Below are 27,361 nucleotides of genomic sequence, written 5' to 3' on the forward strand. Positions count from 1 at the left end.
ATTTCATTCATTGATTGAAAGACAGTAGAAAATAATTATCATGGATATTCTTCATTAAACCAGCTACAAGAGAAATGCTCATTTATTGCAATGAGTATTTCACACAGTGAGGTGACACACACACACACACACACACACACACACACACACACACACACCCATGATGTTGCATTCGGTGCCGTAGCAGAGGCAGGAAATGAGGGGATGCTGTATCTCTCAGTAATAACAGCATTCTGATGATGAAGCTCTGGCCGTGGATTGAGGGAGAGAGATGGAAACACAATGATTCAGGGAACACAGCGCTCTCACAGCCTGATCAATATGCACCAGTGTACTGCATCGACAGCCAGAATAGAAAACAATCCTCCTCTGTTTGTAGCCCACACATGTATTCATTGCTCATGTCAACATCTACGTTCTTCTCCAATCAGTTTGCATAAAACATGTTGTTCTCCCTGCCGATCTGAAACCAAAACAAGGATGCTGGGACATAAAGACAGCTAATCTGTGTAGTTTAAACTCTCTGGATTAAAGGGGGAGTTCAAACTACTGGACAGTTTAAGGTGAAGAGATCCAAGATGCATCTCATGAAGGTTGTTAAGAATTAAATAATCATTTCTAATTTCCCTGAATTTGAGTGAAAAGAGCTGATTTTATTTCATATGAGATTACTTCTAATAATCTCTTATAGCAGACTGTAAATGGATTGATGACATGTTGTCCACCTGCCTCTAGGTAAATGAAAACCATCGGTAAAACCTTATACAGCGCAGAAAAGCATGCAACGCTGCCACCACATGGACTGAGTCAAACCTTACAACACAAGACAACCGTGAAAAAGACAACTATTAGATTTAATGAATTGGGTGTGAATAGGAAGGTTAAATGTGATTGTATCCTTACAGCTATTTGGTACTAAAGGCTAAAACTCGGTGCCAAAGTCCTGACGGGAAACATGCTTCACTTTGTCAAAGTTCTAGGTTTTCATTCAGGCTGTCTGGATGTTCATTTTTTTGGCCAAAAAAACAAGAAAATAAATTGAAGACACATTTTCAGCTCACTGGAAGTGAGGTAGAAGTCAGTCTACCTTTATTAATATATATGAATAAAAACAAGTAATGTTCTCATTTTTTGGGGGGCCCTAAGAATCTTTCTAACCCCCCTGAAGACCTGAAGACCCCTCCTCAGCCACTTCAGCATTTGTCCTCCTCCCTATGAAGAACAACAGCGCCCCCCTGCGGCGGCCGGCAGGTATCACAGCCGGCTATAATGGACGCATATCTGTCACTCACAGGGTGAAGGATACAGCGGGTTACCAGAAAAGTGCAGCTTCGGCAGCAGTAAGTTGGACATTTACAGCGAACCCACTTGGTCTTTTCCTCCATTATGAGCTCTATCTTTCTGACCACGCGTGACTTATTTTGGCGTGTAACTGCTGCAGAGATAGGATGACACGCGGCGTGGACTCGGACTCAGTCACATGGTCTTTGGTTGGCCTGACGCTGAAACCACATCAGTGCAGCAGAGACGTGTTAACCAGAGTGTCCTGACAGTTGTGTGACCGCAGCTTCACCACGACCCGACCTGACACTGAGGGGGGGGGATTCCCATCTCAGCATGCCTCACAAGAGCAAGAAAGAAAAGGTAACATGGATTGTTCTGCGAATTGTGCTTTTTTAAAAATTTTTAAATTACATTATTTGCACAATTTTAGTGGTTTTTAAATAGTTTTGGTGTGTTTCTCACAATGTAGGAATCCTCCAAGTCAGGGAGATCTAAAAAGTCTGGAAGTAAAAATGGGCCTGGAGAAGACCAAGATGTAAGTATTGTTCAACTTTTCACTGTGCTGCACTAGGACTCTCTTTCTTTTTTAGAATAGTAAGAAATGCATATCTAACATGTTTACATCATGGTAACTATGCTGCAAAGACTGTGAGAACTCTGACATTCCTTCAATTGTACAAAGTCGTATGCTATTGAGAAACAAAGGTCTTTTTTAACACTAATGTGCACAAGTGTGAATATAGTGCACTAGAGTGCATTTTAGTGACCTAATCTTCTTATTTAGGAATACATATAAGTTGTAAAGAGCAACAGCTTCAGTTGCATAAATGTGCAAGTGTGTCGAGTAGATTTGCACTTGCAAAGATGTTTCCTATGACTCAGTTCTCTCTATACTCTCTCGTTAGTTTGTTAAACTTCTGTCCTCACGAACAGGAGACGTGTGTCATCACATCATGATCTTATGACTTCCTCTTACACATGCGTTTGAATCCCAGCTCTCCCCCGGCATGCCTCGTTTGGCCTCTGAGTCTGAGAGGATCCATTGTCGCCGGGCTATTTTTAATCCTCATTATTTCTGACGTACATCAGCGATGTGGAGTATCGCACGCTGAGATTGGAAGAGACCTGATTGATTGACTGCTGGACCTGCTGTGTTGTTCTTATTGACAGCTCTATCAGCTCCATCTATGCTCAATTATATAAGTACACCGCCGACTGTTATCGGGTTGCATCACAGAGAATCACCTGATCTGATTCGGAAAAGAACTTGACCCTTAACCGCAGCGCTCTCACCTCTTTCTCCTCCCCTCCTCTCCTTCATTGAACTCTTTTAGTAAAGTGATTCCTGCGCTGTTTTCTTTTGCGCCTGGCTCTACCGAGCTACAGTAACGGGAACTCTACCTCTGTGACTCTTGTTTCTGCAGGGCTCCAATAAGAAAGTGCCTCCTGCGACTCAGCTGATGAGGGTGAAGCAGCCGGGGTCCCACTCGGCCGTGAAGCGGGAGAAGAGGTTCAGCACTTCCTCGTTCCCCCTCAGCGCTAACAGAGAGCTGCACAAGCTCCCTGCGCTGGCAGGTACGCCTCCCTCAATGTAAAGCTCCTCCTTTAGAAGTATACTACACAGTATTTCCCTCCTCTCCATTATCATACACACAAATGGGCTTTAATTTTGTTGTGGAAAACTCGAGCTGATCTTAATCTAAGTTTGCACGTTTGGCCTATATGGACGCATGGAATCGTATTAACAATTCATAGCCTCAGTGGATCCTCATAGCGGCCTTTTTAACCTTGAGGTCTTTGCCCACTACATAATTTATAGCTCAGCAGACTGCCCCATCAGCTTTATCTGTAATGCAAATGATGTGCAATCAGCTGTGCCTCTACAGCCTGCCCTGGACGAAAACAGATAGTGTGTGTCTGGGTTGCGTAAGATCGAAGAGAAAACAAAAGGTCCAAATCAAACATACAGTGTCAACTCTTCAAGAGACCTTGAACGTAACGTATGGAGATGCTCTCGGCTAATTTCAAGTTGTGATTGACTGTATTAGAGAGCTACCCCACTGAGGGGGATTCTATGACAAGACAGTGATGTTGAGGTTTGAACACTGACATCAATCTTTCATGGCTTCTTTGTTTACACACAGTATTACAGGCAGGATCTGGCCTAAGTGGTTTCCTGTAAACTATACCCGGCCCATGCTTTGTTCTCATAGATGGGTGAGCCGGGTGACACGAAGGGCCGACGTGTGCGAGGCGCACAGGTCAGAGGATTTGCAGGTTTGAGGGAGAGACATGCGTGACAGATGATTAAATAATGAATGACTCAGTTTCACATTCATTATCTAGATTTTTTTTGGCTCTGCAGCAGGAAGTCAGACGCTGGTCTCCAGGTTCAGCCCTGACACCGTGTCCCAACAGCACACGAGCGTTGGATATCATGTTGCATCATGCATGATCACGCGCTCGTTCTCTACACTGTATCTCTTAAATATTTACTTCTTTGCTGTGAGAATTCGTTTTCATTTTTTTTTGTGTCGTGCTTCTCATAGACGAGCTCCTGTGTCAAACCACAAAAATCGGAGGCTCGCCATCGAACATCTCACACTGAGCCGAACATTTTTTTTCTGTCGGTGTTGATTAGGGATGTAAAGATTAATCGTGAGGCAGTTTAAAATCGATTCAAAGGTGTCTAGATTTGCATCGGTATGGCAGTAACGTCGGGAAGCGTCAGCAGCTGTACAGCAGAGGCGGGCGGTTTTAACCAGCAGGTGTCATCATGGCAGCTGCGGAGGCCAAACAATACTAACAAGCAGGTTTGCAGCATCGCTCGCCCAAACGAGCGCCAAAGAGATTATTAGGTACATTACTGTTTTCATGAAAACATTTACAGGACTCTTTTTCAGTCATAGTTTGTCTACATTCTTATTTTGTAAAATAAGTCGTGGGAGAATCGTATTTCAAACCCAGTTTAACCCACTTTAGCACAGATATGGGTTCAATTAATGCAGCACTATCTCCACTGTGTAAAACAAGCTAACAAGCTCTGTTGGCTGGCACCTTGCAAAGCCTCCTTCCTTCCTCATTCCTTGTCCATCTACGAGAGCCGCAGAGAAGAACAGAGAATCAGGTTCAGGTTACTTTATTTTTACTCTTAGGTAGATATTTTTTTTTGCATCGCTGTGAAACTTCAATAGGAAACAATAGAATCAAGCTGATTTTGGAGCTGATGCTCACTTGTGTAGCATGCTATATGGACAGTCTGTGACTTGAATCACCGCTCACCAGGAACACACTTAAAGCTCCTGTGAGGAACTCTTGGTTTGAGTCTATTGTGGCGACTCCTGTGGACAAAGTGATACTTCTTATCACTTTGCACATTTTGTCTGGTTTAGTGCGATCAATGCTTTCTGATGAACAACCTCATCCTGCTGTCATAAATATTCCTCAGTATTCATTTCAGTCAGTTTCTGTTTCATAAGCAGCTAAAAAAAACTCCCTACAGGAGCTTTAATGTAGATGTTTAATATAGGGCAACCATAAAGTGGCAAAAGCTTTATTTTGCACGTTTTATTCATGTCTTTAAGTATTCAAAACAAGTCCGACCTTTTTCTTTCTTTTGCAACACCTGTATACAATTCTAAATTAAAGAACTGTCGCTATGGTGCTTTGTAAAAATATTTTTAAAAAACCTATGAGAAACTAGTCTAAAATATTGAAAAAATGTCAAAACAAGCTGAATCAGAACAAAGACAAAAGAAGTCATGAGGATGATTGCAAATGGATTTTTTGCTTTTAGCTTAAGGAGCTGTCCTTTTTTATATTCAGACATTTTATTCCCCCGGCTCTTTTTGTACTCTCTTTCATTCTCTCTCTCTCTCTCTCTCTCTCTCGCTCCCTTCCTCCCTCTCTCGCTGAGTGTGTGCTTGTGGGAGAAGGGAGAAAAAAAAAAGTGGGTCTATAAATGTCTGCATAACAGTAACAAATGAAAAGTCCCATATCTCTGTTATGGATCAGACATTTCATCGTTCCAGTGTTTTGTATGGAGTGCGTACAGTTGATGGGGTCTTAGCTGCTTGTGAGTTAAAAACGTTGTCACCAGGGCAGCGGTCCGTGTTTGATGGAGAAGGATAAGCTGTCTGTTGTTGTTCCTAGTGTTTGTAAAACATTCAGTGATGGGCTTGTGTTGCACATGCGGTAATGTAACCAGCATGTGCTGCCCTCTGCTGGCTGAAAATGGAAATGTGGTTGTTCTGTTTTGTTTCCTGGGCTGAAGCAGCCAGCGTTAAAGTAAAACATGTTCAAGCTTCAGTGTATGTTTACACATATATTTAATTTTTCATTAGACACTTAAACCAAACAGTGCTGGCTCTGATACTTGGTGTCAATAAATGCCTGGAAAAGACTGAAACCCAAAACATGGTGGTGTTCCTCACGTTCATAAAGTATGATCTTATCTTGTCTTTATTGGACTTTTAAACAGTGTGTTAATACAAACCCAGCAGGTGTCCTGGTGTCGTTCTGAACCTGAACACATGCCTAACCAGCCCGTCCAACCAGTAGGATGTAAGTGACAGTTTCCAGAAAATACCGCCGCCCGTTGTCATGGTGTTGGAATGTAATGGCACCTCTCAGAGAGGCTTTGGCCCCTCCATGAGAACTGCTGCCCAATACACTTCTCCCTCTTCTCTTGTGCCTTGTCTTCTTGTCACCATCTGAACACTCCTCTGTGTTGTTTGTATGACGGAGGGCTGTCACACGACCTGATGTTTAAACTTCGATATTGTACTTTGGAAAACTGAACAATATTGCTAACTTTTTTTGTTCCCACGGCAACAAAAATCTAAGTCCTTGCCATCCAGTATACATTGCCAATGCCCAAATACATTTGTAGCCTTTCTATACCGAAACATCTACTGTATATGTGTGAATGTCCCTCCCTCTGTTCTCTGTCTGTTTGGAAGAGACAGAAAGGCATCTTGAGTTATCTCTCTCTCTTTGGGTCATTTAAACCTTGAGTAGATGAGACTATCAGTGATTCACATGTTGTATTGTTTTAAACAGGTGGAAGCCAAAAGGATCAAAGATAACCTGTGATCCTTTTTCTCAGCATGAAAGGAACAATATGTAACTCTGAAACATAGTTTACCTCCCGAGAGTTGATTTATGGGTTTATAGGTTGCCGTGTCACGGACACTGAAGCTTCAGCGTTTAGCCAGCTCTGCATCAGTATTGAAACCTTTCTGTGTTCTGACCTCTCTCTGATTTTCAAAAGCATCTCCAACATTGATCCTAGTTTGAGCATGTTTCTAATCGTGGAGTTTATTAGAAACATGCAGAGGCTTTTTAGCTGCAACACCTGCCTGTGTTAATGTTCACCTGGCAAACTGTGGGGGTGTCCAAAACGTCCTTCTGGGGTTTCCTTCAAACCGCCTACCTTCTCTGGTCAAAACAAAAATAAACCATTCAGTACAATAATCTAAAGTTAGAAGGAGGACACACTGGCTGCTGCATTGTTGACAGGTCAGGTTATCATTTAGTTCAGGAGATATCTTACATATGGCTCCTTTAAGGTAGACTGTGAGAAGTTAGAGTAGAGAGAACACTGAAAGAAAGAAGTGGTTAATAGTCACACACGTATTTCTGTGTCTAAATAAACCAAAGTTGATGTTTCATTTAGAATAATAAAGTGATTTAGTGTCTACTCGGTGATATGACAAATGTCACACAGACTGTTGAAAAAGTCGATAATTGTGGCTCACTGCTGGAGAACAGCAGCATCCTTTGGGTACGAAATGACTGTGAAACGAGTGTGAAAATTGTGTAGTATCCCACTGTTATGAAACTTTGGTTTGGTCTTGTGGTGTGAATGTGGTTTTCACTTGGCGTGTCCTCCAAAGAGTCACATGAAACACGAGAAAAGCCGATTCATTACACAAACATGACATGCAGATTATGCAGTCAGATTTGTTTTGGTGCCTCGGCTCTTGAAGTCATTATTTAGAAATGTGACTAAGTCTAAGCTAACATCCATACATTAGCTTTACCACTTGTTCAGTGCGGGGTCATGGGGTGGGGGGGGGGGGGGGGGGATCCCAGCTGTCATTGGGCGAGAAAGCGACTGGTCACCAAGTCAATCACAGGGTTAACACGTGGAGACTAATGAGCAGTCACACATACACCTCCGGACACTTTAGAGACACTGATTTACCTTATGAGCATGTGGGAGGAAGCGGGAGAACCCAGAGGGAACATCGAGTGCACGGGGAGCACGTGAGCTTCACACACAACGGGCTTTAAACCGGGAACCTTCTGCCTTCACATGCAGCCCTCCACATAAACTTCACCCTATATCACTGAACATGCATGCTACTCATATTTTATACAGATAACTTTCATAACTCAGCAAGACTTCAAAATGTTTAAAATGTAGGGTCCTGCATTTGGAATCTTTGCATTTTAATATCTCTGGCTTTAACCCCTGATTAAGTGTATTTTGTTCAAAGCTCATTTTCCACTTAATGCTATACACGTGCAAAGTCACTGAGGAGGGTGGTTGAAATTTTCTTTATGGAAAGTAAGTGTAAAATCACCTTTCGTCACATCTGGTTATCATATCTTACTGGACTCACTCTAATCAGATATGTGTTTTCATATTAAGCTGTGTTATCCGGCGTGACGCTGCACCACGTGTTCATCATCTCAGTGTTTTAAACTTTGTTGAAGAGTTCTGCACTTTAAGTGTTCAATAGTCCCGTCCTCGGCCCCTCGTGGTTCCTACTTGATTCCTTCTGCTCCTTGTTAAATCCGAGGATTTTCTGGCCCCTCTGACCCTTTCCTCCTCCTCCTCTGCTGCGATAAAGAACCGAACAGAGATGACAGGAGGAACCCGTGAAAGACTATGAGGAGTCATCCAGAGCCTCTCTCTCTCTCTCTCTCTCTCTCTCTCTCTAAGAACACTCAGTAAGTTATTTCCAGCTGCTTATCTGAAGTCAGATTATTCTTTAGCCCTGCTAATGGCTAAACTGTGCAAAAGACTTAAAGTCAGTCTGATCTGAGATCTGTTGCAGGGCCTGCCTTCACCACAGAGCCAGTGAGTGAGTGAGTGAGAGAGGAGGAGCCTGACCAAAAAAATTCCAACGTATGTCCCTCCCACATTCACCCCCCTCATCCAATCACTCTCCCTCTCTCCCAACAGCCTTTGCCCTCATTGCTCCAGAGCGGCCGCAGCTCAACCAATCGGCTCCCTCGCTCACTGCTTACATCACGAACTAGCCAGTTCCCTCCAGCAGCAGAGAGCTTCATTTTCTGATCTGCTTTTGTGCTAAAATGGAGGCTGGCCTCTCGCCCTGAGTTGATCGCCTTCCTGGTTGAGGTTTAGATGTTGACATGCAATAAATCTGGAGACAGGATGGTTGTTGATGCACCTAACTCCAACGGGCCTTTCCAGCCGGTGGCTCTTATGCACTTCAGAGGTATGTACGGACAAATTATTCTTCCTGTATTGTCCTGGGGAATTAGAGAGGGAGAGAGAGAGAGAGAGGGAGGGAGCTGTGTGTTGCTGTGCTCCTGTTCCCCTTCACTGCTTACTGCTTGGTTTAGTCAGCATTCAGATGTTTGAGATAGGTTTCTGTGTGCGTTGGGTAGCAGCTCTTTTGTGTGTGAGAGAGGAGCAGGGCTGTTGTTATTCATGCGTCTTGTGTGGGTTACTGTGAGACACGGGGAGCTACATAAAAATCTGGTTTTACTAGCTAGCTTGCTCTCTCTGCCCATCCCCCCGCCAAGCTAGTGATGTCAAAGGAAGTGAGGTCATAGCCTAGGGAAGGGTCTTCTCCTTACTTTTCATGTGTTTGATTGTATTCCTGCATTTCCACGTTATTTGCAACACACATCACTTGAATTCTTTGAGGGGGGGGGGGGGGGGGAAGCTGAAGAGGAATCAAACACTCTCTTTGCAAAAAATCCGCTCCTTCTTGCTTCCTCAGCTGAGCCGAGCGTTTTTGTCACACTCCAGTTGATCTGGGCTCACATTGGTCATCGTGTGTAGGCTGTAGGCAGCCACAGCTCTGCAGCAAGCCCCCTTCTTCAGCTCCTCCACCCTTCATCCTGCTGTTAGCGGCATGCTAAAGTACCTCGAGCTGTTCCTCTGGTAACAAATCATAAGAAACTAAACATGTCAACAAAAGCACCGCTGTCAATATAACCCATCTATCTCCACTGCGCTGATGTCAGAGCACAGTCACCATGTTTTAGGACTACAGCACACCAGGCTCGGCCTCTTAATGTGTGTACAATGTACTCAGTCATGTTTGAAAGGCCCGGCCTGTTCCCACTGTACCCGGGTGCAGCCCAGCGTTAGATGAAGCCTCGGGCGATTATTGATTACTCTCTATTGAGCCACAGAGGAGACTGCCTTGAATGACAACTCAGTGATGGGGAACAATCAGACTCTCTCCCTCTTTCCTCTCTTTGTGCGTTTTTTTTTTTTTTTTTTTTGTCATCCTAACCCAGTTCAGACCGAGAGTCTTGTGTTTTTAAAGCTGCGTCTCAGTCGAGTGTAGAAGTGACGTCTGTCGTGTGCCTTCACTTCCTTTTTTACACGAGACTTTGTGTGTCTACAAACAGATACACCTCGATGTGTGTATATCGTAGACCTGTTAACCTGCCAGCTCATATTATTGGTTGATATTAGCTTCTCCAGTGACTATGGCCGATATTACGTTATTTATTCACCAGTCAAATATTGAATTAGATTTTTCATTGTATTGAACTAATAGTTCTCTTTGATGTGCTTTCTGGAGCATGATCTGCTTTCCAGCTGAGGGACCATCTGTTCTTTATTGTACATCAGTGTTTGATAACTGCATTTGATGGATCAACACAGATCTGTTTATCTATCTCTACAGATCGAACGTAGATCTAAGAAAGATGTCAATAGTGTGATTATTATTTATTTTTTTTCTCTCCACAATATCAAAAGTCCTGTATCGGCCGGGCCCTAATATGTAGGACACTGATGTTCAGATATTTAGTTTTCTTCACCCATACTGAATCTAAAACCTATACTTCTCTGCTCATACAGCTCCCAGAGCTTACCTTATAACACACTGGAGGACGATCCTCGGGTCGATATCTGAGCAACTCTCGTACAGGAGTGTGGTGGGACACTTCAGGTTTTAAAGTGTAGACCAGCTGTAATGTTTTTTGTTTTTCTATATCTATAAAAACCCGGTTATTGGTAATAGATGCAGACATTTCCTCTGTGTTGTTTGACGTTAGGCGCCTGGGTCTGAGTGCGCTCGACCCCAAAAGTTCAATTGACCACAAATGTACCGTGCACAGCTCTGCTTGAAGAGGTGGTCTTGGGCGTGTTTCACGTGTACTCGGGCATGATCTGCATGAGATGCAAATGCAACCGGGCTCTAATAAGGAAGTGGACCGCTTGGTAAACATCCAATAACTGAATATGATTCAGATGTTTATTTTAAGCAGAGATCTGGGGTCGAGAAATATTTGACGGGCCGTGATACTAAACGTTGTATCCGCACAGCACGGGCCTGTTTCATCCTCTGACCGGCAAGGTAGTTGTGAAAGTAGGAAGAGAGTCGCTGTTGTCGTTGCCATGGTTGCTTCTTCTTTTTGCTTTTTGTCAGCTTTGTAAACCAACGACTTGCATACTGCCACCTGCTGTATCAGAATGTCTACATACGCAGGACTCCTCGGGGTCCATGTTAGGGTGCCTAACATGGAAACCTCCAGGTTCCTGTTTGTGTTATCGGGAGTTGCAGGAGACAGAACGTGTCTCACCAGAGACGCTTGTAAAGGTGTCTCTGAGTCTTCGATGTTCTCACATTTAAGATGCACGACTCACCTTACCGACGCGCACTGCAAACCACTCTTCACCATCATTAGTCACGAGGGAGAATCTAAATTGCAGCCATGAATGTGTCTCAAGTGTTGTGATGATGCATACCTTTAATTCCCCCCCCCCCCCCCCCCCCCCCCCCCCAAAAAAAAACATCACACGGGTTTGATCCATTAATTGTACTCGGTCTAAGCCGTTCACTGCTTCAATGACTGAACGTGGCCGACCAAGTTGATTAGGCCCCTTCAGAGCGGTAACACACTGTCCCTGTAGGTCGCTATAAATAGGAATCAGTCAATGTTTACATTGATCATAATCTCCTGTCGATAACGCAGGCTAACTGCAGAATACTGGCTGTTTATTCAAGCCGTTTAAAGCGAAAAAATAGAAACTGTAGCTCCGATGACATTTAACTTCTAATAATTTGTTATCTGTGTTTTGAACACGCGGACATTCAGACAAATCGTTTCTCTATTCTCCTCAAGACACGGCACTTGTGTTTTCTTCTTTCCCTCCTAAGGCTTCTGTTGGCTACATTAATAGAGGTCACATTGTGGTTAACATCATTTTTTTTAGGATCACAACAGAGGGCCTTTATCTGTTACACAACGAGCTGCTGGGTATTTTCGGAGTGTACAGAAACTTTATAACGCAAGCAGACGGACTTATGTAATAGGAGCAACGACAGTCTGACACAGTCAGGGGTGCGAAGCATGGCAACACATTCCAGTCCAGCTTCACGTCCCTGTGCAACCAGCGCAGATTGCAAACTTTGTAAACGGCACAAAGCTTATGCCAGGGGGAGGGAGGGGGAGAGAGAGAGAGAGAGAGAGAGAGAGCTGCTAACAGAGTTAAGTTTTCACTCTTGTTCAAGTTTCCTCTGGGGAGCACCTCATGACTTTAAAGGGCTCATACTGACATGTGCAGTGTTCACTTTAAAGACATTTCTATTGGCTACGATTAGCGACACAATGACAGTAATTCAATCTCTCCCTTATCTTTAATATCACCTTTGCTAACCAATCAGGCCATTTTAAAAACATCAGCCGGGCCTTTTCATAAATCATAAAGACAATACAAAAAAGAAAAAAAATATGAAAGATAAATTCCCGACCTGTCGATGCAGCCATGCAGAGCTAATGTTAGTTATTTCAATGAGATGTTGTCTATGCTAGGGACAACATTTGAACTAAAACACTGTGATACTTGGATCGCTGTTTTTCAGCTCGTCTTTGTGTGTTACAGTCGATGTAATTAAACGGGCTAAAAAGTGGCTTTAATGTTATCCCGTGGTGACAGTCGGGCTGCGTGTTAATTAGCATTTACATCATGCATCAGCAGTTTGTATAGCTGTGCAATCAATAGTAGTTTCATGGTTATCGTGATGAGCATTGAGTAAATGGACTTGAGCTTGTAAAGCACTTTTCTCACCATGTACAGTAACCATCAGAAGTAACTACCCGTACACATTTATACACCGTCGGTTAATCAGAAGGAACAACTTAGGGTGTCTTCTGTCCAAGGACACGTGTCGAACCCCCGACTCCGGTTGAGATACGACCGACTACCAACTGGCCCAATAAGTTGCTAGTGCATGAAACACTTTGAATACTTGCAAATGTGGAGATTTATCAGAGTAAAACATTAATTCTTTCTTTCTCAGCTTGTGCAAATTTCACCCATTGGTTTGATGGGCATCATGGCCAAACTTTCACACCATTAAGAGTCAATCAGAGGAAGCTCAAGCTAGCTCACAGCTCCCCTCAGATAAATTTCTGCCAATATAGTGATAGAAAAAAAAGGCATGTATTTTTTATTTTATTTTAATGAAGCAGGGCAAACATGGGCCGTGAATTTTACAGCATATTGTCAATCAGATAAAGCACAAGCTAGCTGTTAGCTTCCCTCAGATTGAACTGTCAAGGTGGGTGGTGATTGTCAGTTAAGCTAGCAAGATGGCGGCAGAAGAAGAGTGTGAGGAAAATGTGGTTTAAGAAAACCGTTCTATTCAAACTGAAATCACAACAAAGACAAAATGCCAAGCAGGATGTGTCAAAACATCCCAAATAGCAAGTCAACTTTTTTTTTTTTTTTGTTCTATACATCCTGTGCTCTGCCTGTCAGCACAGATGTCTGATCAGACTTAAAGCTGTTTGTTGGCTCTTACTCTTGTTTGCTTGTGCTGCACTTTCACTCTGATGCGCGTCGCTTTGGACTGAACGTCTTCTGAAGGGACTTTGGAGTTGTAAAATAATAGAAACTGTTTAGCTCATGAGCCAACTTTCATATTTGTTCCTCATTTTAACATGGGACAGTCACAGTGCTTTTTCACTGTCAGGTCTTCTTGTATATGGCCGATAATGGCCGCTTACACACTTACCCTCTGTCCCCTGGAATTCTCAACTCACTGTCATCAAGACAAATTGGCAAAAAACTTGAAGCTGACACTGCAGAAGTGTGTTAGTGTGTGACTGTCTGCCTGTGTGTGAGCCAAGTCTCCATAATGTCTGAATAGCATCACTCTCCTCTTACCTAGAATCTGCCTGTTTGCAAGACTGTACAGTGTGTGTGTGTGTGTGTGTGTGTGTGTGTGTGTTTGTGTGTGTGTGCACGCGCCCTTTTCTGGCCTTGGTGAGCCTGTGTACATTCTTTGCATTGGAGGAAGGATTCAGTTTGCATCCTTCAAGTTTGACATTTTCAAGTATGACATTTTTCCCTGCGCTGCTTTTTTTATTTTTTCTTCATAATGTTCTTGTTCATGGCTGAATCGAGAAATCATTGTTTTCTACTTTGCTGACATAAGGAATAGTTACAATCAAATGGAAAGCAGCAACACTTAGAGAATTAATAATAAAGTAGCTTTACATACATTTCTATATTCATTCTATGGTTAGTTTTTTAAACTGCACTGTATTCACTAACCACCATTTGTCTCATCTCAGTAATTGGAAGTGTACAGCCTAAAGGCTAACAGTAATATGAGAGCAGTAAGATGTATCTCTTTTGTGTCCTTTTGATGTAAACATGTGCCATGGATCTGACTTTATTTGAGTCACCCGATGGCGTCCACATCCTCGTGTGCAGACAGCCTTGGAGCCTTAGCGCCTGCCCTTTGTTAACACCACACCCTTAACTGATGAGTAATCACAGGGTATAGAAAAATGCTGCTTTTATTGGCTTCACAACACTGTATGTGCTTTCTACATTTCATTATACATGAACATTTTCGTTACATGCACGTCCCTGCTTGCACTACCTCACGCCTCTCTGAAACTGCTTTGATTTTTACAATCACTGGAAATCAATTTGACTTTATGTGTGTTTATCAGAGAACATTCTGCTTATGGAAATGCATCAAATGAAACTGTAGGCACGACACGACGTGTGTCGGAGGAGATTACTGTGCTACTATAGAAGCATAAATACGGGACTGACAAATTTACAGTATTTAATTCAGTTTTTGTTTGTGCACTTTAAATCACTCTCGACCAGATGAGAGCAGTTTGATGTCTCTTCTCAACATCGCATGCAGCTGCTTCTGTTGGCACACCTGAGTGTACTGCACGGGCATGCTGACATTATACATGTGGCTTTTTTTTGTTTTAATCCCAGCTGTAGTTGGGATCATGCTGTGACAAACGTACAGACATGATGTACGATGTCCGGATAGAAAAATAAGAGAACAATTTCCAATCTGATATTTTATTCAGGATATCACTTTATAAACACGTTTGATTCTGTGCAGATGGAACAAGAGAAATGAGGTTGGTACCGGCTCCAGAGTTCAGCAGCTTGAAATCATTTAAAAGTAGGACCCCACTGACACAAATACCGATATTGGGGATAAGGAAAAAAAACTGATCGGATATATCGGCCGATATCTTTCTTAGTTCAATCTTTGATCTGTAGAGACAGATTTGTGACATTTATAGTGTTGATACCTTCAATGCAGTTTTCAAACACTTGTGTACATGGGCATGTACGTGCATCACAGTTTTACACTGTTGGTAGTGATGATGCTTGTTGTGATCCATACAGCGCCCCCTGCTGGTGACAGCCACAAAGAGAACAGTGAGTGTAACACAATGAAACTCAAATCTAGTGATATTGGTGCATGTCTGAGGTCAAATTACCTGAAAACATTTGTCCCCTGATATGATAGTATCGGCCCAATATTATAGATAGCTGGATAGATAGATACTTTATTGACCTTGGGAAATTCAAGCGGCTGGCTCATCAGTCTGCTAGCCGTTTCCACCTTTTTGCTGGTCTTATCCTAAGCTGTGATAAATGCCTGCTGTGTATGACTTCATATGTGAAGGACAGGTTCAGCGTTTATCTCATCATCTAACTCTCAGGGTTCACCTGCATTTAAAACAGCTGAATGTTTTGAGGCTGAATCTATTCTGATATGAACTGTGGCATATCGATCATGAAAACCAAACTGGATAAAAAACAAGTTACAGCACAGTTTATGTTCCATAACAACAGAATTATGGTGTGTCTATGTGTTGTTTTACCACATCAGCAGGTAGGAATTTAGTGTCGTCCAAAGGGCTGTTTCCTCTTTGTGGTGTCATGTGTGAAGCGACGACTCCGGCAGAGATCGTTGGTTTACGAGCCTCGGCTCTTCTTGAGTGCTTCGGTGGAAATGAAGCGAAACAGGAACTCCTCAAACCGCCGATGACAGACTTAAATAGCTGCGTTTCCTTTTATATAAATATCTTTTTTCCCTCTCAGCGTGAGTGTCAAATGGCTAAACTGTGACCGATAACCTACTTCTCAAATCCTTCATCCTGGTCTCCCTCTCTTTCTTGCCTTTTTAACCTTTCATGTTAATCGGGGCCTTGCCTATCTTAGCATACCTCTAAATGCACTTCAGACTCCATGACTCATTTGCCACTTTTCATTTCTCTCTTGCTGCCTCCGATGTCTTTATGTATGTCATCGCTGTTTTAACTGACAGTCCTCACCCTTTGACATGGCTCCATTGTCCTATATTCTGAACTCGCTCTAATCCGTCCCCGCTTTGCTGCCTCTCTCTGTGCTTCACCCATTTCACTTCACTCCAATTTGTCTCCTCAGATGTGGCCCCCGCAGAGCAGGAGAAGCTCTTCATCCAGAAGCTGCGACAGTGCTGTGTCCTTTTCGACTTTCTGTCCGACCCGCTGAGCGACCTGAAATGGAAGGAAGTGAAGCGGGCGGCGCTGAGCGAGATGGTGGAGTACATCACCCACAACAGGAATGTCATCACAGAGCCCATCTACCCTGAGGTGGTGCACATGGTCAGTACACGTGTGAGGTGGTTAAAGCTGAAGGTGGGGAAGTTTGGTGAAAAAAATAAATGCATAAATAATGTGTATCATTGAATTTAAATAGAACATTTCTTTTTCAAGGGGTGAAGCAGCTGGTTGTCTTAAGGTGTGAATTTCAAACAACCTGTTTTTCAAAAGTACTTTTTCAGTCTCCTTTAAAGAATAGAGTTGGTAATAAAGAATGGAGGGGGAAAACACAAGGTTTGGCGGGGGGGGGGGGGGGGGGGGGGGTGTTTGGGGCCTTGCTTAATGGCACCTCGGCAGAGCTCATTAGGGGAACTGGAACCTTTCCAGCTGCACGACCAATTTCCAGAGTTGGTCTGACTGAGACTTGAACCAATCGATACTCCGGCTCCCAACCCAAGTCCCTACAGAGCTACTGCTGCATGAATAAGGATTTAAAAAGAAGCCTTCATCCAACACATTTTAGACAGGATGAGTATGTACTGAACCAGGCTCATTATACAGCCTGCCAACTGATTCAAATCATAATCTCTACATGAAGCTGTGGTGTTATAAATGAGTCATTTTACTGGAAAAGGGGATGTAATTATTGTTTCATTTTCAGCAGAAATGACAGTGATGTGTTTGAAGTGGGGGATTTACAAGTAAAATGTATCAACAGAGAACCAAAGAGGAAGTTGTCATGATGATAAATTCCCCATCCTGTTGTGTTCAGATACACACGAAAAATGGAGCTATAAACATAAACAAGTCTGCCTTCACCTCTTAAACTAAACTCCTCTCTTCGCCATCAAAGCCAGCAGAAGAGGAGCTATAATCTCACTCATGACGTTGCCTTTTTAAAGGCTCCATTGTGGAGTTAATTCAAAGTCATTTTCACAGCATGTCAAGTGCTGAAGCACGGCACAGCACAGGCGATCCCTCTACCTTGTAGCCTGTCTTTTCACACAAGGCTCCCAGTGTTTTAGTAGGCCACCTGCACTGTCCCATGATCGGCCGAGCAGGGAAAAGAAGCCCACAGGGGAGTCAGTTGACGCTGCGAGAGAGACCAGAAACACAGCACACTTGGATTATTGTGGACCAAACCCCTCGGAGGCTAGTTGCAAGGACAAAGTTAACATTAACCTCAAAGGAAAAGTTATTTTGGAATACCTAAGATGATACAAAGAGAGTAATATCAAACATGAGAAGAAAATGTGAACAAGTATCTCGAAGAAGAAGATATACTTTATTAATCACACGAGGGGAAAGTCCATTTTAATACTCTGTTATTGAGACATGCTACACGCATACTGCGGGCTAAAATACAGGGGCTGCTCACAGCGAGCGCTCCTCCTGGGGGGAGGTCCCCTGGCTCCTGGGGGAAGTGACCTGGCACCTCTCTAGCAACCTGACCAATTTCCAGATTTGGACGGCACTGGGACTTGAACTGGGCTCCCCTGCAGTCCCTCCAGATTGAGCTACTGCCACCCTGTCGAGCTGATCTGAGAACACATGAGCGAGCAGCTGAATAAATGAGCTGAACGACTTGGAATCAACCGTTACGCACACTTCAAAGGGTGAAACATGGACCTCATCACACACACGCTCTGCTTCAACTGCTTTGACCGTGTTTGGTTTAAAAGAAGAACGCAGGAAATAGTTGATGGTCAAGATGCATGACACTATGTTGGTTTAACCTCGTGTTGTGAATGTAAACTTCAATCAGGAAGTCAAGTACCAACTGTGTGTTTTCCCAACCTGTAAGCAGATCTGAGGAAGAGCTTTTGGCATTTTGTTGGCGGTCACAACATGAACTGTGACTCTGGGTTATCAAAAGAAAAGAAGGAAGTTAGCTGAAAGAGCATCCCGCTGGTGGAATAAACACTCATGGTGTCATTCTCCTCTGTCTTCTTGCAGTTTGCAGTGAACATGTTCAGGACATTGCCTCCATCGTCCAACCCCACCGGAGCGGAGTTCGATCCAGAGGAAGATGAGCCCACGCTCGAAGCTGCATGGCCACACCTCCAGGTTGGACTTAAAATCATCTGCAAACAGCGAAAGCATCCAAGTCGCTGTTATGCAAAACATTACATTTGACTTAGATGTGATTGTCGGTGAAATCCTCAAAATATGGACGATGCATGTTGATACAGAGCTGAACAGTAACCCATGCACAACTGCACAAAGACGTATTTTTCAAAGTGTAGCCCTCACTTCGACGAAGAATAAAGGACAATAATTAGATCTAAAAAAAATCAGTTGAAAGTTCTGCCTCTCATAAAATGTTTTCATTCCTGTTGTTGTTCTTGTTTCTTGCAGCTCGTCTATGAATTTTTCCTTAGGTTTTTAGAATCACCCGACTTTCAGCCCAACATAGCGAAGAAATACATCGACCAGAAATTTGTAATGCAGGTAGGAAAAGAAGACGTTTGCACACCTGTATGATGATCGCAGAGCAAACTGACATGATGAAGTCATTTCACCTCTCCTCCGTGCAGCTCCTAGATCTATTTGACAGTGAAGATCCCAGAGAGAGAGACTTCCTAAAAACCACCCTCCACAGGATCTATGGAAAGTTCCTTGGGCTCCGAGCATACATCAGAAAACAGATTAATAACATTTTCTATAGGTAAGTGCAGTCTTGTTAAATGTGTGTAGAGAGACAGACGGTCCACAGATGAATTATTTGTCCTTCAGTTTATACAAGGCAGGAATGTTGACGCTGTCCCTGTTTGTTCTTGCAGGTTTATCTATGAGACAGAGCACCATAATGGTATAGCAGAACTACTGGAAATACTTGGAAGGTACGAATGTTAGCTAAGCGTTAGCTAAGCGTATCTGGGCCGAACCCTCAATACGCAAAGAAGCAAACCGTGACGAGAATCAGGCTGTTAGCATTAACGAGTTCCTTTTTTTAATGTTTTTTTTTATGTTGTAAACATCGATCTACCTGGATAGCATGACTGTATTTCAAAATAAAAGCAGGGCCGAATTTAATCCAAAAAACTGTATTTGTCCCCAGGAGGGCAATTCGAAGATTTTTTTCTGTGAATGCAAAATGAAGGAAGTTCAAACATGCAACAAAGAATGTATTTAATAGCGATTCGTGATCTCTGAACTGAACTTAAGTGTTCAGGCCTTAAAATCCCCACTCGTCACAGCTTCAGCTGTTCTCAATCTTCATGCGTTTTTTTTTTTTTTTTCTTTCAGCATTATAAATGGATTTGCCTTACCACTCAAAGAAGAGCACAAGATTTTCCTGTTGAAGGTTTTATTGCCTTTGCACAAAGTCAAATCACTCAGTGTCTACCATCCACAGGTACGTTTGTCCAAACGCAAAATGAAGTTTTAAACCTTGTTCAAACCTGTTACTAGCACGATCTTCTGCTTGTACACGAGAGCAGCGGGTCATTCTGCAGGTTATGTAGAATAGTGGCTTGGCTAGTTCCAGTCAGTCCCCGAGGCACCTCGAGTCCCCCGTCTGTACTTAGCTTGTGCGTAAATTGAAATATTTCTGACACTTTAACGATTGTATTTGTCTCTGTGCTTTGCAGCTGGCCTACTGTGTGGTGCAGTTTTTAGAAAAGGACAGCACTCTAACTGAGCCGGTATGTCGAGTAATCCCAGTATTATGTACATTTGTACCGTAGCTGAAATTGTTTAAATCTGTTTAAATATACATTTACGGCTGAGGCTTGTTTTGTAAAACTGTTCATTCCATTCCTGGATGTTTGATTGAGCGGTCGTTTCTTTGTGCCTCCAAAGCTCCTTTATCCTCCTTGTTGTCCTTCGTAAACATTGCCTCCATCTTTTTCCCCCGCTCAGGTGGTAATGGCTCTTCTAAAGTACTGGCCAAAGACTCACAGTCCCAAGGAAGTGATGTTCCTCAACGAGCTGGAGGAGATCCTGGACGTGATCGAGCCCTCCGAGTTTGTTAAAGTACAGGAGCCTCTTTTCAGACAGCTAGCCAAGTGTGTGTCCAGCCCGCACTTCCAGGTAACCAAGGGTGATCGCAATGAACTTCAGAACTCCAGATTTCTTTTTTTTTTTTTTCTTTTTTTTTTTCTGTGCATGTCTGACTTTTTTGACTTGTTTGTATTTTCTACAGGTGGCAGAGAGAGCCTTGTACTACTGGAACAACGAGTACATCATGAGTCTGATCAGCGACAATGCAGCGAAGATTCTTCCTATCATGTTCCCTGCTCTGTACCGCAACTCTAAGACCCACTGGAACAAGTAAGACCTTCAAACGTAGCTTCGACACACGCCGCTGTGATGTCCGGATAAGCTCTGAACTTCACACCGGTCCGACACAATAGCTCGCACTTACTCTCGAGTGTGTGTGTGTGTGAGACCTGAGTGTGGTCACAGAATGTCCTCTCTCACTCTATCATAAAGAGTCTATTAATGGCTGTTCACCTTTAGATGCATGCCTTTTTGTTTGCTTCATTTAGACTTGAAGGGATCCTTTGTGTTGGAGAGTGTTTCTTGTGTTAACCACAGACCGTATTTCAGGCGTCTAACCACAAACCCATTCAAAATCACCATTGACTATTAGAGTTAAGTGAAAAAATGTGATTTTTTTTTAGGGCTCATTCCTGTGCCAGTCTATTGATAACTCCTTTGTGTGAACGTGATTTGGGAGGAGAGCGGAGGATTCAGAATAGCGGAGGCGTGGCCAAACAGCAGTTTGTTTTGATTTCATGCTGGTGCTCAAGGGCGACATCTAGTGGATCAAGAAGTCGCACATTCTTCCTTTAACGTTACACATGTTAAAGTGTCCTTAACAACAGTTTATTGAATCAGTACGATCGTCAGCGAGCGAGCGATTTAGTTGTGTGCCGTGCAGAGTAAATATTTTGAAGTTGAGAGGGGGAAACTGCTTTGAAGTAAAGGGCCTTCTTATTGGTGGGATTACATTCATAAATGTCTGCTGTGTGTGTGTGTTAACAGGACCATCCACGGCCTCATCTACAACGCTCTGAAGCTCTTCATGGAGATGAATCAGAAGCTCTTTGATGATTGCACACAGCAGTTCAGGGCGGAGAAAAACAAGTGAGCCCCTCAAACCTTTCTCCCACTAATCTATTCTTTTTTTTTTTTTTTGTTGTTGTTGTTCAACGTTTTCTTAACTCACAACTGCAATCACCTCCCCCCGCACTTTGCAGCTCGTTATAACTGTCCGGTGTTTCACATTTCGTCCGTGCTGTGGTGCAGATTAATGACGTGACGTTTGTCGTTTTTGTCCCGAACAGAGAGAAGGCAAAGTCAAAAGAACGTGAAGAGGCTTGGGTCAAAATCGAGAACCTTGCCAAGTCAAACCCACAGGTGAGCATTGCTTGTGTTATTGGAAAGATGCATGCTTTCCCCCCCCTCATAACTTAAGTGTGAGTGTGTTTCTAACTAATACAAATGGAATGCCTTTTTACTTTTGTTTATTGAATTGTATTTTCCTTTTATTCATCATATCTTAATTTAAGTTTGCTTAGACTCTTTGTTCATGCTCTCATTTAGTAGTTATTGTGTTTGTTTGTTTTTTTCCAAATTACACTGCTGCTAACGATCTTGATGAGTGGCTCTGCTCTAACAATGTGCTTAGTTGTGGTGTGTGGTTCGAGTCGGACATCTTTTAGTGGATCAAGTTGTTTGATGATTATTTGGGCATCAACTGTTACACAACATGAGGTCAGAGCAGAGTATTACAGAAACACCATGGATATGTGCTGACTTGTGTTTGTTGTACTACTTGAAATCTGTTCAGGTCTTGAGACCACTTTTTGAAGGTCTCGCTCTCTTCTTGGAATGGAAAGCATTTTTTCTTTATATTGTCTCCGGATTTTAAATCAAGATCAGTGAAGACCACCACTGATGGCCTATTTTTCCAAGTCATTACTGTGATTAGAAAGAAAACGCCCCTTTCCACAAAAACAAATAACTTCCCTTTGTTTGTTGTTTGATTTTCATCCCCCGGATGATGAGGATGATGATTTTTTTAGTTTTATTTCTGGTCTTGGTCTTGACTCGGTCTTGGAGCACTCTGGTCTCGGGTAGTGTGGTCTTGACTACGACACTACTTAGTTTCTGAGCGTAAGATGGATGAGCTTGATAACTGCTTCTATTTTATGAACTTAAAGCTACACATAGCAGTTGGTTAGCTTAGCATTAGCACAAAAAATGAGGAATAGCTTGCGTGTCTCTGTCCCTACATCATACTGTAACACCTTTATGGAGTCATGTTGTCACTTTAAACGTTACCCAGCAACCAGGAGGAGAATCCAGGAAGTGACTGCATCCCTGTTGATGAATACTTTGACGTCAAAATCCCTGTAGAACAGCAGCTGTTGTTTTTATGTTACATAACGTTATTGGGCTTTTAAGGTGCAATATGTAACTGTTGGACGCCCCCCCCCCACCCCCCCACCCCCAGCTTTAGAGCTGAGCTAAGCTAACTGCCTGCTTCAACTCAAACACAGTGTTTACAGTGCAGACAGTAGTGATCTATTTTCATCTGAGCCAGACGGCCAAGAACATTTTATTTATTCCTGTCAGTGTAAAACCCCTTTATTTTATTATGTAATGAAGTGAAACAACATGCCATAAATGTTTTTTCTGTTCTGTTTTGGGGCTTTTGTGCCTCTTATTGGAGAGATTGGACAGCGGATAGTCAGGAGTCACAGGTCAGCTTTGACCCCGAGCCGTCAGCTTTGAGGACTACGACCTCTTTCCATCGGGCGCAGAAACAAAACACTCTGTGTCTAAATGATTAATGTTCAGAGTCTGTCATTAGGCGTCCATCTTTAACATAATAATTAATGAACAAATTGCTTTGAAAGGTAATAAATCAGTCAAGAAGTCCTCTCTTTAATTTAGATTCCCACACACCACATCTAATGCCTGTCGGATTGATAAACTGCACTAGATCTGAGTTGCTCCTCTTCATCAGTTCAGAGCCTGATTCCTTCTAATTTGCATGCGACTGAAAGTCTTTTCTCCATCCTTTTGTGTTCTTGTTTTTTGTTTCCCTTTGTTTTCAACATAGTTCTCTATGTATGTTGATTCCTCTGACCTCAATAGTCCTGTAGCAATGGAGACGGATATCCCTTTGATAGAAGATGTTCAGAGGTTAAAAAAGACAGTTGAGGAGGGCGCGACTCAGGTAAACCTGCCTTTCTCTCGGTCTCTGTTTATCTTTTCTGTTTCATTAAAATCTTCTAATCCATAAACGTCAACTTTCTCTAAGCTAGTCTGAGCTAAATGAATAGTAATTGTTTATTTTTTCTGTTGAATCATCTTTAAAGTCTGTAACTGTGTCTGTTTTTTTTAAGCTGTTGTAAAAAAAATATATTCAGATGAAACATGGACTAAACGATGGAATCATGACTTTCTTTACTTTCTCTTTCTTTGGCAGTATGGAGCCTTAACGTGTTCATCATAATACAGATACCTAAGCTATCATGAAATAAATATGTACATAATACAATTAAGGTTGCCGCAACAGCAGATTGGCATAGATGTTGTATGACAAAGATCAAATTAGTGATATCTTATTTAATTTTATTCACGATTCCTAATTGTGTAAAATATTTTTACTGGTTTTTTAAATTTATTTTTTTTATCTCATGATATGTGAATGATTTTGAAAAATTGCACACTTTTGGGCTCCATGCAGTCAGTGCAGGACATTAAATGTTGTGCATTTAATTTAAAGTATGCTGTTAGCTCAGTGCACTGTATTTTCACTCTTTCTTTTTTTTTTAATCTCTGTTAATTAGATTTTGATGTAATTAAATATTGCAGGAGCCGCTGTGCTCTGTCTCAATGATCTGACCAGAGCAGCCATAATTTGACCAGAAGAGGTGACATGAGGACTTGTTGTTAAGCCTAGCTCATCTTTTATCTCTCAGTTGCAGCATGACCATCGGAAAGAGCGGCCTATGGTGCGACGCAAATCTGAGTTGCCTCAGGATATCTACACCACAAAAGCCTTGGAGTCCCACCGCAGAGCTGAAGACATGTTGACCACCCACGACGGACTCTAGTTATCCTGTTACCTGCCGGCTCTTTTGGTTCAACTGCCCCTTTTACCCTCACTAGAGACACGGACGTCCTCTTTGCCCAGTTGCCAGAATGATTGGTTATCCACACTGGGCTCTCCATCTATCCATCCTACTCGACATCAATTTACCAACAATCCTCAGTTCTCCTTCATTCCTGCTGCCACCCGTCCCTCTGATTTCTGCTTTCTCAGGTTTTATTTGTCTTTATTTGGAGACGAGTGAGAGTGTATGCGTGTGTCTCTTAGCTCTTGCCACGCTTTGTGTTCTCTAGTTATCCCCCCCTATCAGTTCCCCCCCCCTCCCGCGCGCTCACTGTAAATGTGGAACCTAGCAGAACGGGCGTCATAAAGCTGGTTCCTTCATTCCTTCCTGCAAACGTGTTCCCAATGGATTGGACATGGAAACATAGGAACTGACTGACTCACTGTCTAAGGATCATCTCTTGGTCTCTGCTTGGTTTTCTTTTCTGTTAAAGGGAACAAAAACAGAACCGGTTGGTGAAAGATGAAAGACGAGACTTTCCTGTCAATCTGTTTTTTTTTTGTTTGTTTTTTTTTGTTTTTTTTGTTATTGTTGCTCAAACTAACGGACATCTTGTCAGTGCCAAGACCGTTGTGTTCTTTATGGTTTTTTTGTGTGTCATGTTTCTATGTGTGACGTTAACAGGGACACTTGCCTTTGTTTTTCACTGGTGTTTGAGGGTTTTTAAAAATTTAGCTTAGAGTACGCCAGACCAAACTGAGGCCTGTCCTCAGCCTTGCAATGTCCAGGAAAGATGGCGAGGAAAGAAGACGTTGTCCTGTGGACATCCAAAACTTTCCATTTTATTGTTTGGTGCCATATGCCGCTCTTTTGATATGCTTGCTTCCTATGTTCATTGGCAATATTTGACAACCCAGACCATAGTGATGTGTATACAGTTCAAACAATGGTACTTACTGATGTTCAGTTTAGTGGATTCTGATGAACGTGATTGAAAGCTGCATGTATTTGCTACCTTTAACTGCAGGATAATTATCTGATGCTTTGAGAACCTTCAGTTGCACAAAAACAATAAGAGAGAGAGTGGTGTAGTATGACTTTATATAAATTGTCCAATGAATAGAAATGATTATCTTTATAAAGTAAATATATCATGAACTAGATCATGTGGAGTAGAATAGCTTAAGAAAACTTGTCTTAACTGCTTCACATGCCACTTGTTGGTGGCATTTAGCAAACATTTTCTTTTTAATTCTCCTAATTAAAAGAGTATAAATTAATTTATTTTCAAACTTCAAGGTCACATGTTATGCTAAGAACACTTTAATGTTTTTCAAAAACAAAATTGTCTCTCTAATCTGTCTACGATTATGCGGAAAGTCCCCCCTCTCCATCTTTTGCCTGCTCCACTTTTTTTTTTTTAGATTTTCCCTTCATGACATCACAAAGGGCAGTAGCCCCTCCCCCAGGTGGGTGACACTCCCACAGCTAGGTGTTTGTTCTGCCCTGAGTCTGCCTTCTCACCGCAAACAATAGGACATTGAGCGAGAAAGCCCGAGCAACCCAAACCCTTCTAGGGAGGGGGTGTGGTCATAACACTCATTTACATATTTAAAGCTACAGACACAGAAACGGCCTGTTCTGAGCAGTGCTGAAATAGGTGTTGATAGACATAATCAATTACTGGATCAGAGTGAATTTAGAGCCCAAAACCTTACAGGCAGGATGTGGGAATCTCTGACACTTATTTAAACTTGTTGAAAACTTGGATAATATTGTGACCTTTTAAGAGCTTGTAACCTCAGTCGTTTATAATAATAAATGATGAACACATCAAGAATCTGACGAGAGAGTCCAAAAATCCTTTACGTAAAGGTGTAGCATGTTTGTGTTGCTGCTGCTCCTCATTTCAGGTGTTTAGTTTTGCGCAGTGTGTTAATTGTCTCCTCGTGAGTGAGGAAGGAGAATATTTTCCAGTCAGTACCATTGTTTTAACTGAGGAGGTCTGCTAGTTTCTTCATATTTGACGTGTCGTATTTCTTTGTCTTGTCTCTGGAGGTTCGTAGCCTGGATGTCAGGTTTTTTTTTTTTTTTTTGACTTTTGTTTTCTGGCCTTTCATGGTGGCCAACGTTGAAACACACTGGTTATCAAACGGCCACAAAATGCCAGATGCTGAAAATAAAACAAATAAAATACATTGTGACTTGGCTTGTTAACTGTATTAATACTGTATTTGCTTGAATGCAAAAAAAAAAAATGTAAATTAGAAGTACCATGTTAAACATGTACCTTTTACCCCTGGAGGAATGCCATTCACCAAACTGACTGATTTCTGTCGTTGAGGTCGTTGCATTTATTATAAAACAGTACTGCTTGCTGGGAGAGATGTTTAATGGATTTTATGAGTTTCCATCAAAGAGATGTTTGAGGTTTCTTTTAGTGCTGAACAACAAGTCGTCGGCGATAAGAAGAGATGATTTAAAAATGATTCGCTGGCTTGTTCCGTTTCTGCAGAATCCTTGCAGATCTTTTAATTTTTAACATATTATTTCCAAAACATGATAACTTAAAGTGTCCTTTTGTATGTGACCTGTACTATATGATTCATTTAATATTGTATATATGATTTACCTTGTTTCATGTAGTGTTATATATCTAGAATTAATTTTGTACAAATTGTCCCTCTGTACAGAATAAAAACATCAATAGCAAGTGAAAGAAGTCAATCTGGCACATACCGTCTTATTTCTCCTGTTTTTGATGTACTCGCAGCAACCAGAGGATTTTGACAAATGTTCTTATTTTTATGATCCAAACCTGCAAAGTTTCCTCCCTCCTCTATATAACTGACAAATGTTCATGCCCGTTGTGTGCTCCTATCACTGTCTTTAGTGGTGTACAACTATATAGAATG

At 42.3% G+C, this 27,361-nt stretch overlaps 1 protein-coding gene across 4 annotated transcripts; it reads left to right on the forward strand.

Moving 5' to 3' along the window:
- The first annotated feature begins 1,309 nt into the window (after positions 1-1,309).
- On the forward strand, positions 1,310-27,173 carry ppp2r5ca (protein phosphatase 2, regulatory subunit B', gamma a). 4 transcript variants are annotated; one of them, XM_079370320.1, is made up of 16 exons: positions 1,310-1,644; positions 1,754-1,819; positions 2,709-2,859; positions 16,232-16,431; positions 18,325-18,435; positions 18,727-18,819; positions 18,906-19,036; positions 19,152-19,211; positions 19,618-19,726; positions 19,962-20,015; positions 20,233-20,403; positions 20,516-20,643; positions 21,361-21,462; positions 21,663-21,735; positions 23,447-23,563; positions 24,312-27,173. In XM_079370320.1, the coding sequence occupies exons 1-16, from the start codon at positions 1,618-1,620 to the stop codon at positions 24,444-24,446; spliced, it is 1,728 nt and encodes a 575-aa protein (XP_079226446.1). In that variant the 5' UTR covers positions 1,310-1,617; the 3' UTR covers positions 24,447-27,173. The 4 variants fall into 4 exon arrangements, with proteins under 4 accessions (XP_079226446.1, XP_079226443.1, XP_079226444.1 ...); XM_079370317.1 differs by lacking the exons at positions 1,310-1,644; positions 1,754-1,819; positions 2,709-2,859 and adding an exon at positions 8,518-8,756; XM_079370319.1 differs by lacking the exons at positions 1,310-1,644; positions 1,754-1,819; positions 2,709-2,859 and adding an exon at positions 8,519-8,756 and having other exon boundaries at positions 23,482-23,563; positions 24,312-24,437.
- The last annotated feature ends 188 nt before the right edge of the window (positions 27,174-27,361 follow it).

The sequence above is a fragment of the Symphodus melops genome, assembly GCF_947650265.1.
Source record: "Symphodus melops genome assembly, chromosome: 19".
NCBI lineage: Eukaryota > Metazoa > Chordata > Actinopteri > Labriformes > Labridae > Symphodus > Symphodus melops.

What these genes read in the sequence shown, in the direction of transcription:
- ppp2r5ca (XM_079370320.1), top strand. Translation starts at nt 1,618, where the DNA reads ATGCCTCACAAGAGCAAGAAAGAAAAG. An exon ending in CTACTGGAAATACTTGGAAG is followed by an intron (nt 19,212 to 19,617) that starts GTACGAATGTTA and finishes TTTTTCTTTCAG; the next exon opens with CATTATAAATGGATTTGCCT. An exon ending in TCAGTGTCTACCATCCACAG is followed by an intron (nt 19,727 to 19,961) that starts GTACGTTTGTCC and finishes TGTGCTTTGCAG; the next exon opens with CTGGCCTACTGTGTGGTGCA.